Source organism: Sphaeramia orbicularis, chromosome 4, assembly GCF_902148855.1.
Source record: "Sphaeramia orbicularis chromosome 4, fSphaOr1.1, whole genome shotgun sequence".
In the NCBI taxonomy this organism is placed as follows: Eukaryota; Metazoa; Chordata; class Actinopteri; order Kurtiformes; family Apogonidae; genus Sphaeramia; species Sphaeramia orbicularis.
This window is the reverse complement of record NC_043960.1, coordinates 49,767,059-49,782,447: the sequence shown is the minus strand read 5'-3', so window position 1 is coordinate 49,782,447 and position 15,389 is coordinate 49,767,059. Positions and strand designations below refer to the sequence as shown.

General features: G+C 39.4%; 1 protein-coding gene across 1 annotated transcript in view; it reads right to left on the bottom strand.

Annotated features, from left to right (window-relative positions):
* The window catches only part of insrb (insulin receptor b), a 350,554-nt gene that overhangs the window by 54,248 nt on the left and 280,917 nt on the right, over window positions 1-15,389 (bottom strand). The window contains exons 5-6 of the mRNA XM_030132071.1: window positions 13,652-13,791; window positions 9,255-9,399 (exon numbers count right to left, since the gene is read on the bottom strand). Of these exons, the coding sequence (XP_029987931.1) occupies window positions 9,255-9,399; window positions 13,652-13,791 (285 nt within the window). The remainder of the gene's footprint in view (window positions 1-9,254; window positions 9,400-13,651; window positions 13,792-15,389) is intronic.

Below are 15,389 nucleotides of genomic sequence, written 5' to 3'. Positions count from 1 at the left end.
AGATTAGAGTAGAGTACATTACAGTAGAGTATAGTACAATACAGTAGAGTATATTATAGTACAGCACATTATCGTAGAGTAGAGTACATTATAGTAGAGTAGATTAGAGTAGACTAGACTAGATAAGAGTACATAACAGTAGATTAGATTAGAGTAGACTAGATTAGAATAGCGTATACTAGATTAGAGTACAGTAGGTCATAGTAGAATAGATTACAAAGAGTACATTATAGTAGAGTACAGCACATTATAGTAAAGTATAGTAGACTACATTAGAGTAGACTAGACTAGATTAGAGTGGAGTACATTAGAGCAGGGGTGTCCAAACTTTTTTTCAAGAGGGCCAGATCTGATAATGTGGACATTGCCAGGGGCCAGTGGTCCCTTCAGACATTTTTTAAACAGTAAAAATTACATCTAAATGCGCTGTTCTACAACAATTTTATTTTCATTGTCACAATATCATTTTTTTAAATGGCAATGTAACCAAATTTAAGCCACTCAGGTGTGAACAAATTTAAAAAAAACAAAACAAAAAACAATTCAGCCTTCCTTTCACATCTGGAGTCAGATATCATAGAACAAACTGTAAAGAGTATCTTAAACTTCCAAGTTGATAAAATCTTAACCCCACATTCATTTTAAACATGACTTATATGAGTAATCATTACTCATATATTACTCAGTAATGCAAAGTCTGTTAACATTTCAGATGAAAACATATGACTCTTACTCTTGTCTTTCACAAAATCATTCAGAAAGTAATATTTTGTGTCACATCTACAAGTACATAACACCAGCAGTTATAGGCAACTAACCTGGCAACTTGGTAGCCTGCCTTGGTGGCGAATTCATTGAACTCACAGGTTCACATGAAGAGTCACTGTTGTGAGTTTAAAGCAGCTTGAATTTGCTTCACTTTTTCAGAGCGCTCACTCCCTGCTAGCTTGTCGTATGCGTTAGCATGTTTTGTCTGCTCGTGTCTCTTTACATTGAATTCTTAAACAAGGCAACAGTCTGTTGACAAATTAGGCAAACATAATTGCCTCGATTTTCAGTGAAAAAAAATTGTAATTCCCATCTCTCCTGGAAGCGGCGGCCCTCACTGTCAACTTTCGTTTTTTTATTTACAGGCGCCATGGTTAGAAATTAGCGAAAAAGGTCCACGGCGAGGTCACAGAGCCAGATAGAGTTAGAGTGGTGCTGCCACCATGAGGTGAAAGGAGAAACTGCATTTTGAACCTTTTATGATTCATGTACTCGGTTCAACAGTCCAAGCGGGCCATAAATAATATAATATAAAACCCAAGCTGTGGACCGTATAAAATCTGACCGCGGGCCGTGATTGGCCCGCGGGCCGTGATTGGCCCCCGGGCCGGACTTTGGACATGCCTGCATTAGAGTCAAGCACAATATAGTGAAGTAGATTAGAGTAGATTACATTATGATAGAGCAGACTAAAGAAGAGTAGATTCCAGTAGAGTAGATTAAATTATATTAGAGTAAAACAGAGTAGAGTAAATTAGAGTAGGGTACATTATAGTAGAGTCAAGCATATTATAGTAGAGTACACTAGATTAGAATAGATTAAACTAAATTAAGAGTAGACTAGACTATTTTAGAGTACATTATAGTAGAGTAGAGTACACCATATTAGGTTAGAGTAGGTTAGAGCAGATAAAAGTAGAGTAGACAAAATTAGAATAGAGTTGAGTAGACTAGATTAGAGTAGACTAGATTAGAGAAGAAGAGATTAGAGTTGAGTACATTATAGTGAAGTAGATTAGAGTAGATTACATTATGATAGAATAAAGTAGACTAGATTAGAGAATCTTAGATTACAGCAAAGTAGATTAAATTAGTTTAGAGTAGAATAAAGTAGATTTTAGTAGAGTACAGTATATTATAGTAGACTACATTAGAATAGAGTAGAATAAATTAGACTAGACTAGATTAGAGTACATTATAGCAAAGCAGACTAGATTAGAGTACAGTAGAGTAGATCAGAGTAGATTAAATTAGAGTACATTATAATAGAGTAAAAGTAGAGTACAGTACATAGAATAGAGTAGATGAGATTAGAGTAGAGTACACTAGATTAGAGTAAATTTGAGAACGGTAGAGTAGAGTAGACTACATTAGAGTACAGTACAGTAATAATAATAATGGATTAGATTTCTATAGCGCTTTTCAAGGCACCCAAAATGCTTTACATTATTGAGCCATTATTCATTCGCTCTCACATTCACACTCTGATGCTGGTAAACTATGTTTGTAGTCACAGGCTGACGGAAGCCTGGCTGCCAATTCGCACCAAACCAACCACCACCAAACATTCTTACGCATTCATACAAGGTGGATGAAGTGTCTTGCCCAAGGACACAACGACACATGATTAGGGTGGAGCAGAATTCGAATGGCCAACCCTTTGGTTATTGGATGACCCACTCTACCTCCTGAGCCATGGCTGCCCAGCAGAGCAGAGTACATCATAGCAGATTAAAGAAGATGAGCGTATATTAAAGTACATTATAGCAGAGTAGATTACAGTACACTAGATTAGAGTTGAGTACATGATAGTAGAGTAGACTAGATTAGAAAGTGTAGAGTAGACTAATAATAATAATAATAATAATGATACATTTTATTTATAGGCGCCTTTCTTGGCACTCATGGACACCGTACAGTAAAACAGGAGACTATAAAACATAGTAAAAAATAAAAGGCAGGTTAAAAATTGGACAATGCAATTGTGCTGTTTATGTTCACAAGGTCACGGATGCCCTGCCAAACACGCCGGGGGTTCCCCTCCATGAAGTGCCCCTTGATCTTCTTTCTGTACGCTGCCTTCGCCCACTTAATGCCCTTTTTCAGGTTGGATCTAGCTGTGCTGTACAGTTCTACATTTTCAGACCTGAAAGCAGAGTCCCAGTCCTTCAGCAGCTGTTTCACCTCACTGTTAATCCACCGTTATGTATTTGAATAATGTGTAATCATCTCCACCATGACATTATCCATGCACGTTTTAATATAAAACAGAACGGTGGATGTATAGTCTGTGAGGTCTTCTTGTGCAAAAAAGTCCCAGTCTGCTGTGTGGAAGCAGTCCTGAAGTTGTGGAATGGCATCTTCAGACCAAATCTGTATGGATCTCACCTCAGGCATTGTTCTTTGTATGAGAGGTCTGTACGCTGGGGTGAGAAACAGGGACAGATGATCCGATTGTCTGAGGTGGGGGAGGGGGGTGACTTTGTATGCTTCCTTGATATTGCTGTAAACTTTATCCAGCATGTTATGACCTCTGGTCACACATGTAACATGCTGGTAAAACTTAGGGAGCACAGATCTTAAGTCAACATGACTAAAGTCTCCGGCCACAATGAAGATACCATCCGGTTGGGCAGACTGTTGTTTGATAACGACTGCTAGCAGGGTCTTCAGTGCAACGTTAGCATAAGCAGTCAGTGGTATATAAACAGCCATTACCATGACAACCGTGTGCTCTCGGGCCAGATAAAATGGAAAGCATCTGAGTGTTATAAACTCCACATCAGGGGAGCAGTGTGTTTCAGTCACTGTAGCGTTTGTACACCACTTGTTGTTGGAGTAGATGACCAGTCCTCCTCCTCTACTTTTTCCCCGAGTCGCTCGTCCGGTTGGCTTGGTGTGCTGTGCGTCCTGCTAGCATAATAGCTTCATCAGCTAGTTCCGGGTGAAGCCAGGTCTCTGTTACGATCATGATGCAGCTATCCCACACAGTTTTCTGTGTCTCTATGGTGACCGATAGCTTGTCAGTCTTGTTATTCAGTGACCTGGTGTTCATGAAGAAGATGCCGGGCAACGGTGGTCTGTAGGGTCCCTTCGTAGCCGGGCATGTACACTGGCTCAGCATCCCCGCTTCCTGCACCGCCACCTCCTTTGTTTTGCCCCAGGTACGGTCATCCAAGGACTGTTTGCTGGTTGTACAATCTCCAGTGGGATGTTATGGTTAAAATTCCGATTGGAGTCCGATTCGCCATAGCGCATTCCAATCTCGAGCAATTCCTCCCTACTGTACTTCTCAGTACTCATGGAAAAACATGCTGCCAGAGTAGAAAAGCGCAAAACCACGCAAAACCACTAGGAGAGTTGTCTGACTGCTGCACTCCTGCATGCCGCCATATTGTCTACTCTACTACTTCTATTCCTCCATAGCAAAAATTTTATGAATTTCTTCAATTATAAGATTTTGCTCATCAGTAATAAAATGAATGGTCTCCTGTCCTCCACAAATTCCTTTAGTCCTATTTTAATTTTGATTTGAGTCCTTCAGACTCAGAAACAACAGAGTTGACTATTGAACCATTTGGTTATATAGATTGCTTTTCTCTCACAGACATCAGTCAGCAAATTTTGATAGTCTCTTAATATAAACTGTATACTTGTGTCTTATGCTGCATTCCAAAGTGCTGGGAGGTGGGGAGTTTCTGACATCCAACTAGGTAAAATGTATTGGAATGCCTGTTTTTGTGTTTGTGTTTCAGGTACATGGGCTAGACGTGACCACCGAACAGGCCGGGGGGATCTGGCACCATGTAGTTCCTGGAGCACCTATTAAGCCGGAGGTTGTATTTGTAAAGTGGGGCCAGATCAAAGCACCCCAACCTCACTGCAAACTACAATGTGACGTCAACACAACAATGGCGGCACACAGTGAGGTAGTTTGCAAGGAAAAACAAATTCACAATGTAAAATTAGCTCATCCGTCATTTCACCTCTTCCATCTCGTTTGCGTATATGAGAAGACTGTACTGTCGACAGTCAAAATGCCTCTTCAGTAACAAAGCAAATAGGAGTTTAGATTTGCAATCTCCCTATTTGTTGTTTATGTTCAACATGGATCACCTGGAATACTTTGAGGTGGGATGTAGTTAACTCCAAGTGAGATATGATATATTCTACCTCCCAGCACTCTGGAATGCAGCATTAGACCCAGTTCCAACAAGGCTCATTAAAGATGCTTTACCTTCACTTAGCAGCCGCCTCCTTAATATGATTAACCTTTCACTATCAACAGGTTATGCACCACTGTCCCTTAAAGTAGCTGTAACTAAACGGCTTCATAAAAAGCCCTGCCATGACCATGCAGTTTTAAGCCTCAGTCACAAAGCTTCTTACAAACAATGGGTTTGTACGAATTTCCCAGTTCTTACAAATTCTAGAATTTGTAGACAGATGTGGAGGGAGCACTAGTTTCTTACGGTCATCTTATGAAGTTGGTACAGCTGCCGTTCAAAATGTAACAGCATCTTGATGTGACAAAATGACATGATTTTGTGTCATACGAACACCGTATACAGTTGCCCCCGTCTTTGAAAGGATGTCTTGAGACCTTCCTACGTCAGACCTATGGCCACTTCATGAATTATTTTGTCATAAGGTGAATGTATGTCAGCCCTATGTGAAACTCACGGCACTCTCAAGTTGATGGTAGGAAGATCGGTATATAAACAGTGGCCGTGTAGTAAAAGTCCCATGTCATGATCATCACATTCAAGATGATAATAATGCCCACAAGACTGAAATTCTACAGCTACAAGATGATAAAGAGGAAGATCCAGTGGTTGTGGCCTCTGTTTTGGTCCAACAGCAGTGGAAGAAGAGGGACATTCTAAAGTGCTTATCATAAAAAAAATAGCTTAACGTAGTTTAATTCCCCAGAATAGTGGTCAATCATCACCAAAGTTTGTGTGGACATCTGTAGTCATGTCCACTTTCACCTCTGCAAAAAAAAACAACAACTTAACATACTTTAATCTTAGAGTACTGTCCACTCATTATTTCATTCATTCATTTTCTGAACTGCTTAATATGGTCGCGGAGGCGCTGGAGCCTATCCCAGCATTAGAGATGTCCACGCACAATTTGGTGATTACTGATGCTCTTTTCAGACATTAAACTACGTTAACCTATTTTTACATCAGGTGTTTTAGAATGATGCACATTTGATGTGTTTGGGATCATGCACTGTCCGTGGTGCTGAAATATGCATTACTGTAAAATATGCAGGAACACTGACCTGAACTATTAGAAATTAGGAGTCATAAGAAGACATCAGATGAAGACTTTTGAAGTAGAAGGTATAAGAATAAAACAAAGACACACAAGAAAAATAGAGGGAAATGAACGTTAAAAACACTAACCATCCGACACGCACATCCATCACCCTGATCCTCGTCCCTTTGGACTGTGCATTATCTCTGCAGATTTGGTGTTGTTTCAAGCTTATTTTTCTGTTAATAAAACACTTTCATTTCAGCACCATGCGTTTGAGTCCAGTCATTTACTCCGTCTTGAAAATTTGTATTTGACTCCCTCAAATAACGCCACAAATGCTGCATAAATTACACACTACTGCCTATAAACACCTTACATCCACCTTAAGAAAGCTGTGCGAATCTCTGTCTGTACATCTGTTCATGTGAATGCCCTAATAACCACATACTGTGTTTGTGATCTACTTGCGGCCACCGCAGGAACATGTGGGTTCTGGAAAGGCCTCCTGATCCATGAATGTTGTGCATTGCTCTTAGGTTGTTCATAAGGCATTCATTAGTGTGCTGTGTGAAAGGGGGTTTCGTATTGAATTCGTGGAAAATCTTGGACAAGATCACTCACAAACTTAGGAACGGTCCATGAACACTCCAATCTTATAAGTCTGTCTTGAGAAGGTTGTACGAAATGGTCCATAAATCGTTTGCACAGTGTTCATGGCCATTCGTAACGGCATTTGTGACTGAGGCTTTAGCTAACTATAGACCCATGTCAAATCTTCCATTCATATCTAAGATTCCGGAGAAAACAGTAGTAGTCTATTTTAAAATTTCCAGTCCAGGTTTAAGGGAAATCACAGCACAGAAATAGCATTGGTAAAAGTTACCAATGACCTTCTAACTGCTTCAGACAAGGGATTTGTTTCTGTACTGGTCTTATTAGACCTTAGTGCGGCATTCGACACTGTTGACCATCTCATTCTCTTGCAACGAGTGGAATAATCAATTGGTATTAAAGGAGGTTCGTGCAGCCACCTGGCAGTGGCAGCTGCAAGAAACACGACGCAGACACGGCTGGAGGGAAGCAGACCTACAGCTGTTTCCGCTGTTCCCACGTCGTGTTTGTTACAGACATATGGTATCATATGGTCGCACTGCCGCTGCCAGGAGGCTGCATGAACCTCCGCTTCCCACAATGCATGTGTTATGACCTGGCTCAGAGGCCATAACAAAGAAGGGGAACACACCATAAATGAAGTTTAACACAAGAATACTTTATTAAATCAAAGTAAGCATAATTAAGCCAAATTAAACCAAATTAGACCAAATTAGGAAAAAACAAACTAAAGTATTTTACAGAATGTAAATGAGTCATCAGTAATGTCAGTAGTGTAGGTGTGCATGAGTGGACATGTGCTGATGTGAGTGTTGAAAAGTGCAGAACAGAACAAAATATCAAAGCAACACAACCAACCCAAGAGCTTACAAACCAAGGACCTGTGAAGGCAGAGAGCAGAGAGCTCTGCAGAGAGAGAGAGCTACAGGTAGACTATTTGAAGACAGGAACTCTGGGCGCCACAGGTGTTCCTGATCTCCTCATCAGGTGCCTGTTAAAAGACAAGAGCTGGAAACATACATAGCTCCCCCAAGAGGACCCCAGGGGCCATAACAGCATGTCACAACAAAACTCAGAAGATTCCCGAGTTACTTACCAGCTCTGTTTGTAAACGAATAGTTTGTTTATAGTGGAGTACACTTCGAAATTGTTCACCGTGAGGGAAGAGATTCAGGTGAGTAATCACAGAAAGACTTACGGATTCATGATATTTAGGCCATGACTTGGATTTTACAGATTTGATGAAAAATTGGTGACGAAAGTCTCCCGCAACTTTAATAATGAATTTTCTAAGTGCACCACAGTTAGTCATGGAGTTCCTCAAGGCTCAGTTCTTGGACCAATACTGTTTATCTTATACAGGCGGCTTCCTTTAGGTAACTTAATAAGGAAACACTCTATCAACTTTCACTGTTACGCTGAGGATACCCAAAAATATTCATTTATTAAACCTGACGAAGCCAATCAGCTAATTAAACTACAGGAGTGCAATAAAGAGATTAAAATTGGTTGACCAACAACTTTCTGCTATTAAACTCAGACAAAACTCTAGTCATTGTGCTTAGCCCGAAAAATGTTAGGGATGCAGTGTCGAGTGAAATGGTCACCATGGATGGCGTTACCCTGGAGCCCAAAATCATAGTAAGGAATCACTTTTCTCAGGCTGTCCCAAAAAGTCTTTAAAGACCCTTCAGTTAATCCAGAATGCTGCTGCTCGTGTACTGACTAAAACCATTATCAGAGACCAAATTTCTCCTGTGTTGGCTTCTCTGCACTGGCTCCCTGTAAAAGCTAGGATACACTTTAAAATACTCCTCCTCACTTACAAAGTCCTTAATGGCCAGGTGCATACTTATCTGAAAGATGTCTTAGTTCTGTACAGTGTCTGTCTGCCTCTCTCATCCAGGAAGTAGACACCCTCTCTATGTTTAAGAGTTGGCTTATAACTTTCCTTTTTGATGAAGCTTATAGTTAGGGTGGCTCAGGCTGCTCTTAGTTATGCTGCTATAAGCTTAGACTGCTAGGAGACTCATCATGATACATTGAGCTCCTCTCTCCTCCTCCTCCTGTATGACCTATCCTCTGCTCCTCCTCTTTTCCTCTACTCACACCACTAGTAAATGCATGTTACTGACTTCTTCCACCGGAATCTCTGTGTTATATCGCCTCACAGGTTTTCCCTGGATCATCTCTGGACCCACTGATGTGGTCCTAATTCTCCCCTGCCTTCATTGTCATCACTCATTCATCCATATTGTTGCAACAATGTATATTATATAGTTACATAAATGGTAGTGGTTTCTATTGTTTGTACAAACAGCTGTGGTAGCAGTATATCCGCTGTTAATACTTGCATTTGGAGTAGTAGTATTAATAATTATAGACATTTTCTTTCTTTCTTTCTTTCTTTCTTTCTTTCTTTCTTTCTCTCTCTCTCTCTCTCTCTCTCTCTCTCTCTCTCTCTCTCTACATTACATTTGAGCAGAGTAGATCAGAGTAGGGTACATTAGAGTAAATTAGATTAGAGTAGATCAGAGTACATTAGATTAGTTTAGATTAGAGTACAATACAATAGAGTAGAAACAAGAGGAAAGCAGTGAACGTACTCTCCCTCCAGATGCACCCCTCTGATGATGCGTAGTTTATGTAGGAAGGATAGCGACACCAGGGCGTAGGCTCTGCGAACAGTCAGGTATCCTGTGATTTCCTCAATCTGACCCAAACTTGCCTCCAACTCAGCAGCTATGTTATCTGCAAACAAACAGATGGTCTATAGAAATCTACCAGTCAATGAGCACCAACAAACAACAGCAGCTACACACAGAAGATCCAAGAATGGCATCCACTCTAGAACAGTATGAATGAGAATCAGAATACTTTATTAATCTAAGGGAAATTATTGGGTGTTAGAGTTGCTCCATTCAAGTATAATAAAAAGCAGCAGGAAAGAAAGTATCAATACAACAAAAAAGAAAAATAGGGAAAAATATAAATATACATATATACAGTCGTCCTCAAAATTATTCATACCTCCTATTTTTTGTGAATTTTTGTTTCTGTGATGAAATGAATGAGTTTCGTCAAGTTTGTTAGTGACTTATATGTGATACACAAGTGAAGGAATAACAACAAATGATACTTGAAGAAATGCTTTATTTCAGAAACATTTTATTAATGGATTTCCAAAAATGCCATGTTCAAAATTATTTAAACCCTAGGTTTACTAAGTCCAACGTCTTTTCTAAATAGACAATAAAGTAGCCTTTGTTCTTGATGATGGTTCCTTTTAGAGTCCACACACTCTCTTATGTCTCCTGTGGGATGTTAGTCCACTCTTCCTGGGAAGAGTGGAGAGTGGACTTCTTCCTTCTAATCAGGACCAATCTGGAGTTTCTCACCAGACGCTTTCATGTTGTCATGCAGGATGTTGATGTAATCCTCCTTTTTCATGATGGCTTGTATCTTGAAGAGTTTCTCAGTGCCACTAGCAGAAAAACAACCACATAGCCTTATGTTGCCACCACCATGCTTGATGGTTGGGACTGTGTTCTTCAGCTGGTATGCTTCTCCTTGCTTCCTCCAGATGTAGGCAACATCCATGTGGCCAAACAACTGCATCTTTGTTTCTTCAGATTAAGAAGACCTCTAGCAAATGCCAGATGAGCCTCCTGATGTTTCATCATGAGTCGTGGCATTTTCCTGACTCTGCATTCATGGAGACCTCCTTCGTGCACTACTTTCTGGGTGGTTGTCTGTGATACCTTCATATCTTTGTTATGGTGATGGTAACATAATGCTATGGTTATAACCTATAATGTTAGGATGCTTCTCTGCTAGTAGCACTGAAAACTTCATCAAGTTACAAGGCATCATGAATTTAACATGACTATATCAACATCCTGGATGATAAGGTGAAAGTGCTACGAAACTCCACATTGGTCCCAATTGGATGTCCCAGCAGGACAATAACTCCAAGCATACCGCCAAATAGTGGTTCAAGGACATGGTCCAGGCAAAGTCCTGACCTAAATCATATAGAGGATCTGTGGAGGGACCTATCCAAGAGCAGAGGCTACTCTTTTGACTATTAAGAAAAGACATGGGACTTAGTCAACCTAGGGTATGAATAATTTTGAAGATTTCCTTTTTTGGAAATCCACTAATAAAATACTTCTGAAATAAAGCATTTCTTCAAGTATCATTTGTTGTTATTCCTTCACTTGTGTATCACATATACGTCACAAACGAACTTGACAAAACTCATTCATTTCATCACAAAAAAAAAAAAAAAATCACAAAAAATGGCAGGGGTATGACTCATTTTGAGGACGACTATATAAGGCTCTAATGCCGCGTTTCCACTACGTAGAACCAGCTGGACTTGGCTCGGCTCGACTCGGTATTCATGGAGAGCATTTCCATTACAAGATACTACTGACTTTACAGTACCTGGATGCAGCGCGTTACGTCCATGTCGTCTGCTCAGAGAGTTGCTGATAAACTCGCTCGTTGCGTGTTGTCTTGTCTGAATCAAGGTTATAATAGTTGTGGATTTATAATTATAGTTTAGTTTTATTTAGTTTGGACTTTTTTTTCTCTAATTCAGTTAGTTTTAATGAGTTTTTAGAGCATGTTTGCTAGTTTTTATCAGTTATCGTTTTTTTCTGAATGTTTAGTTTTAGTTTAGCTTTAGTATTAGTTTTAGTTATTTCATATATTTTATCTTCCTCACCATCCTATTCAAAGAAATTAGTGAGGCACGAATCACTGGGTTACCCTTTATTTAGGGGTCGGGTTAGGGCGGCTCATTGACTGAGCAGAGACACAAACACATGTACATTATAATGTATAAATTCCCTACAGCAGGTTGGGGGGGGGGCAGTTGTGATCCATACACAACGTCACTTACGTGAAAACAATGCGAAGATGTGCAAAGCGTGAGAGGAGATGCACAAAGCAGCCAGCAGTTTAGCAGTGTGTACACGTCACGTTTTAATATCTGGTCCCCAGTCCTGGAACCTCGGCGAAGGTGATACCAAAAAAGTAGTACCGGGTACCAGATTCCAGATCCTTTTTCGTAATGGAAACGCAAAAAAGGCTGAGCTGAGTCGAGTCGATACCATGTAGTGGAAACGGGGCATAAATATACAAACATACATATTTAGTGCTGAATATCATATATATATATATATATATATATATATATATATATATATATATATATATATATATAGATATATATAGATATATATATATATATATTAGGGATGTAAACAATTAATTGACTGTCAATTACCTTTCGATAAGAATTTGCTCAATTAAATTATTCATTGTCAGTTAATTGCCCTTTTCCACGGCGGGATTTGTGGTGTCAACAGTAGGGGGTGCCACTACCTAAACTAGGCTTTACTACTGAGGTGCTGCGGCTGGGATAGCTGGTCATTGAACTGGATCGTGGGATTGATGAGTTAGAATCGCTTCAGGGACATGGTGGAGTGAAACACAGACCGGCCCGTCTGTTTGTGGGAGCAATGCTCCCCCGCCTAAATACACGCACAAATGCAGGGTTGGTATTGGATTGGAGCGTTTTCTCTGGAAGTTGGTGTAGTCCACGGTCATCAGGACTATCTGGTCAGTGAGACAGTAGTAGAAAACATCCTCCAGGCTCCTGATCTGGGCCACAGTTATTATGACCCGTGGTCACCCTGGTGGCCACAGGAAAAAAGCATGTAGCCACGCGAAAAAAGCAGGGGGGTTGCATCTTCACTGAAATCTCACTCCATCATGTCAGGTAGTGATGCAAAGTCAGAAATGCCCATTTCTTCTAAACTGCCCCTCTTCAGATCCATTTATTTCATGTAATTTCTCTCCAGAATTTATTTAGCTCTACTCCATAAATATGATTGCTTGTACTGTATGCAATAGTACAATAAATCAGTCGTGAAGGACTATGGCTTGCTTTTTTCATGAAGTATATAAACAGTATTTAGCTTTTATTCCTACAGACCCTATTGAAAGAGAAATTCAGTTTCTCAGGAAAATTGCCGCTTATCAATTAATTGTTAAACCATCAATAAGGTCAACCAACTAATGATTAATGGATTAATTGATAGTTTGCATCCCTTATATATATATATATATATATATATATATATATATATATATATATATATATATATATATATATATATATATATACAGGGTGGGGAAGCAAAATTTACAATATTTTGAGGCAGGGATTGAAAGACAGTGTATGACCAATTAGTTTATTGAAAGTCATGAGAATTTATTTGCCACAAGAAAATTCACATAATAGCAAATGTTTTTATTCTATGTGTCCGCCTTCTTTCTCAATAACTGCCTTCACACGCTTCCTGAAACTTGCGCAAGTGTTCCTCAAATATTCGGGTGACAACTTCTCCCATTCTTCTTTAATAGTATCTTCCAGACTTTCTCGTAATAGTTTTGCTCATAGTCATTCTCTTCTTTACATTATAAACAGTCTTTATGGACACTCCAACTCTTTTTGAAATCTCCTTTGGTGTGACGAGTGCATTCAGCAAATCACACACTCTTTGACGTTTGCTTTCCTGATAACTCATATGGGCAAAAGTTTCTGAAAAGGTATGGATAATAGTGTTAGGAATGATTATGACATCAATATATGTTTGGTTTCAAAACAATTGACGTAGTGCCTGCTGAGAAAAAACAACTAAATGTTCATTGTAAATGTTGCTTCCCCACCCTGTATATATATATATATATATATATACGTATCCCAAACATACGTATTAAAACATTAAACATCTGTATTTTGCTTTTTTGTGTATTTTATTCATCATGATCTTAATGTGTGAAGATGTGAAGGTTTGAAACCCTGAAGAGACAAACCCAGACTGGGAAACCTGGGTGATGGTGGAAGAGGAGATGGAGACAGTGATGAAGGAGGAGGCCCAGCAGGAGGCCCAGCAGGGCCCAGTATAGTAGGTATAGTAGTACTCACTGCCTCCTCGAATCTTGATGATCAGGTTGCCATGGAGAACAGTGCATCCTCTGAGAGCCTGGGCTGAAGTTACTGAGTCAATGGTCTTGTTACCGACACACAGTTTCGGACACAGGCCTGCGCACGGTGAACAAGTCAGCCTATACGCACACAAAAAAACAAACACACAGTGATCAGGATATGGCTGCTCTCAGTATCGCCATCCTAAAGTCTGAGCTCAGAGTAAAGGGACCAACTCCAAGGGCGTTTCCTTGTTTTGAAAAGAACTTGGACATCCAATAGAGCTGTGCATCAGCTTTTAAAGCAGTAATTATTAGTGGACACAGCGACAGAGACGCTCACTGATACACTGAACGCAGATCAATACAAACAAGAAAATAACACAGTGTACATTCAAAGGAACAAGATAACTAAACTATGTTGAGCTGCTTCAACAGAACAAGGCATGAGGATCAACACAAGGTTTCTTGTGTCCCAACACACAGATTGTGAAATTCTGGACTGATATGATATCATTAGAAATAGCAATTAAGCCAATGTTGATACTGAAAGTCATTAAATTCATTTCTGTGAATCCTAAAGCACAGTAATTTCTTAATGTGGTAATACTGCTGTCAACGTACCACCACACACTGGAGAGACAGCAGAACCCCTTCTCAAAAAGACTTTTGCAGCTCTGCTGTCGAACGGACAGATACAAGAAATCTTTCCTGCAACATTCCATCTCACTCTATAATACTCAAAAATTTTAGAAAAACTATTCAGTAATCAGTTGGACAAATTACTAGATAAACATAAACTTCTTACTGAAAGTCAATACGGATTCAGATCAAACAGAGCAACTTCATTAACATTAATAGACTCAGTAGAGGAAATCCCCAATTCAATCGATCAAAAACATCACACAGTTGGAATATTCATTGACCTTTAAAAAGCCTTTGATACAATAAATCATGACATATTAGTCAATAAAATAGAATGTTATGGTATCAGAGGAACAGCACTGGACTGGGTTAAAAGTTATTTAACCGAAAGAAAACAGTTTGTGAAGTTGGATGCTCATAGTTCAAAGTGGACATTACTTGTGGCGTCCTCCAGGGGTCAGTGTTGGGCCCAAAGCTGTTTATTCTCTAAATTAATGATATATGTATGGTATCTAAAATATTGAAGCTTGTGTTATTTGCTGAAGACACAATTATTTTTTTGTTCTGAAAGTGATTTGAAGATCCTTATACAACAAATAAATACAGAACTGAGTAAAGTAAAGGTATGGTTCAACAGAAATAAATTATGATTAAACCTGAGCAAAACGAGATGTAAGCTTTTTGGGAGCTCCAGGAGGGAACTGCAAGCAGGAATTCAGATGAATGGGGAAAATATTCAGGAGGTTAGTGAGGTCAAATTTCTGGGGGTGATAATCGACAACCAAATAACTTGGAAATCACAGATCAAACGTACAAACCAAAGTATCAAAAACATGGCTGTGTTATGAATGCTTGCCTTAATCTAATGTTGGACAAATCTGCTCAACATCCCACCTCCACTCAGTTACGAGCTTCAAAAGATATGCAGGACTTTTTATCTGCTCTTAGTCTGGTGGAGCTTTATCGCATCACTAACCCCTCTTCAAAACAATATACCTTTTATTCAAACAGATATAAGACTTACTCTAGAATAGACTATATTTTAGCATCTCCCTCGTCCTTCTCCAAATTACATGATGTTGTAATCACATCGT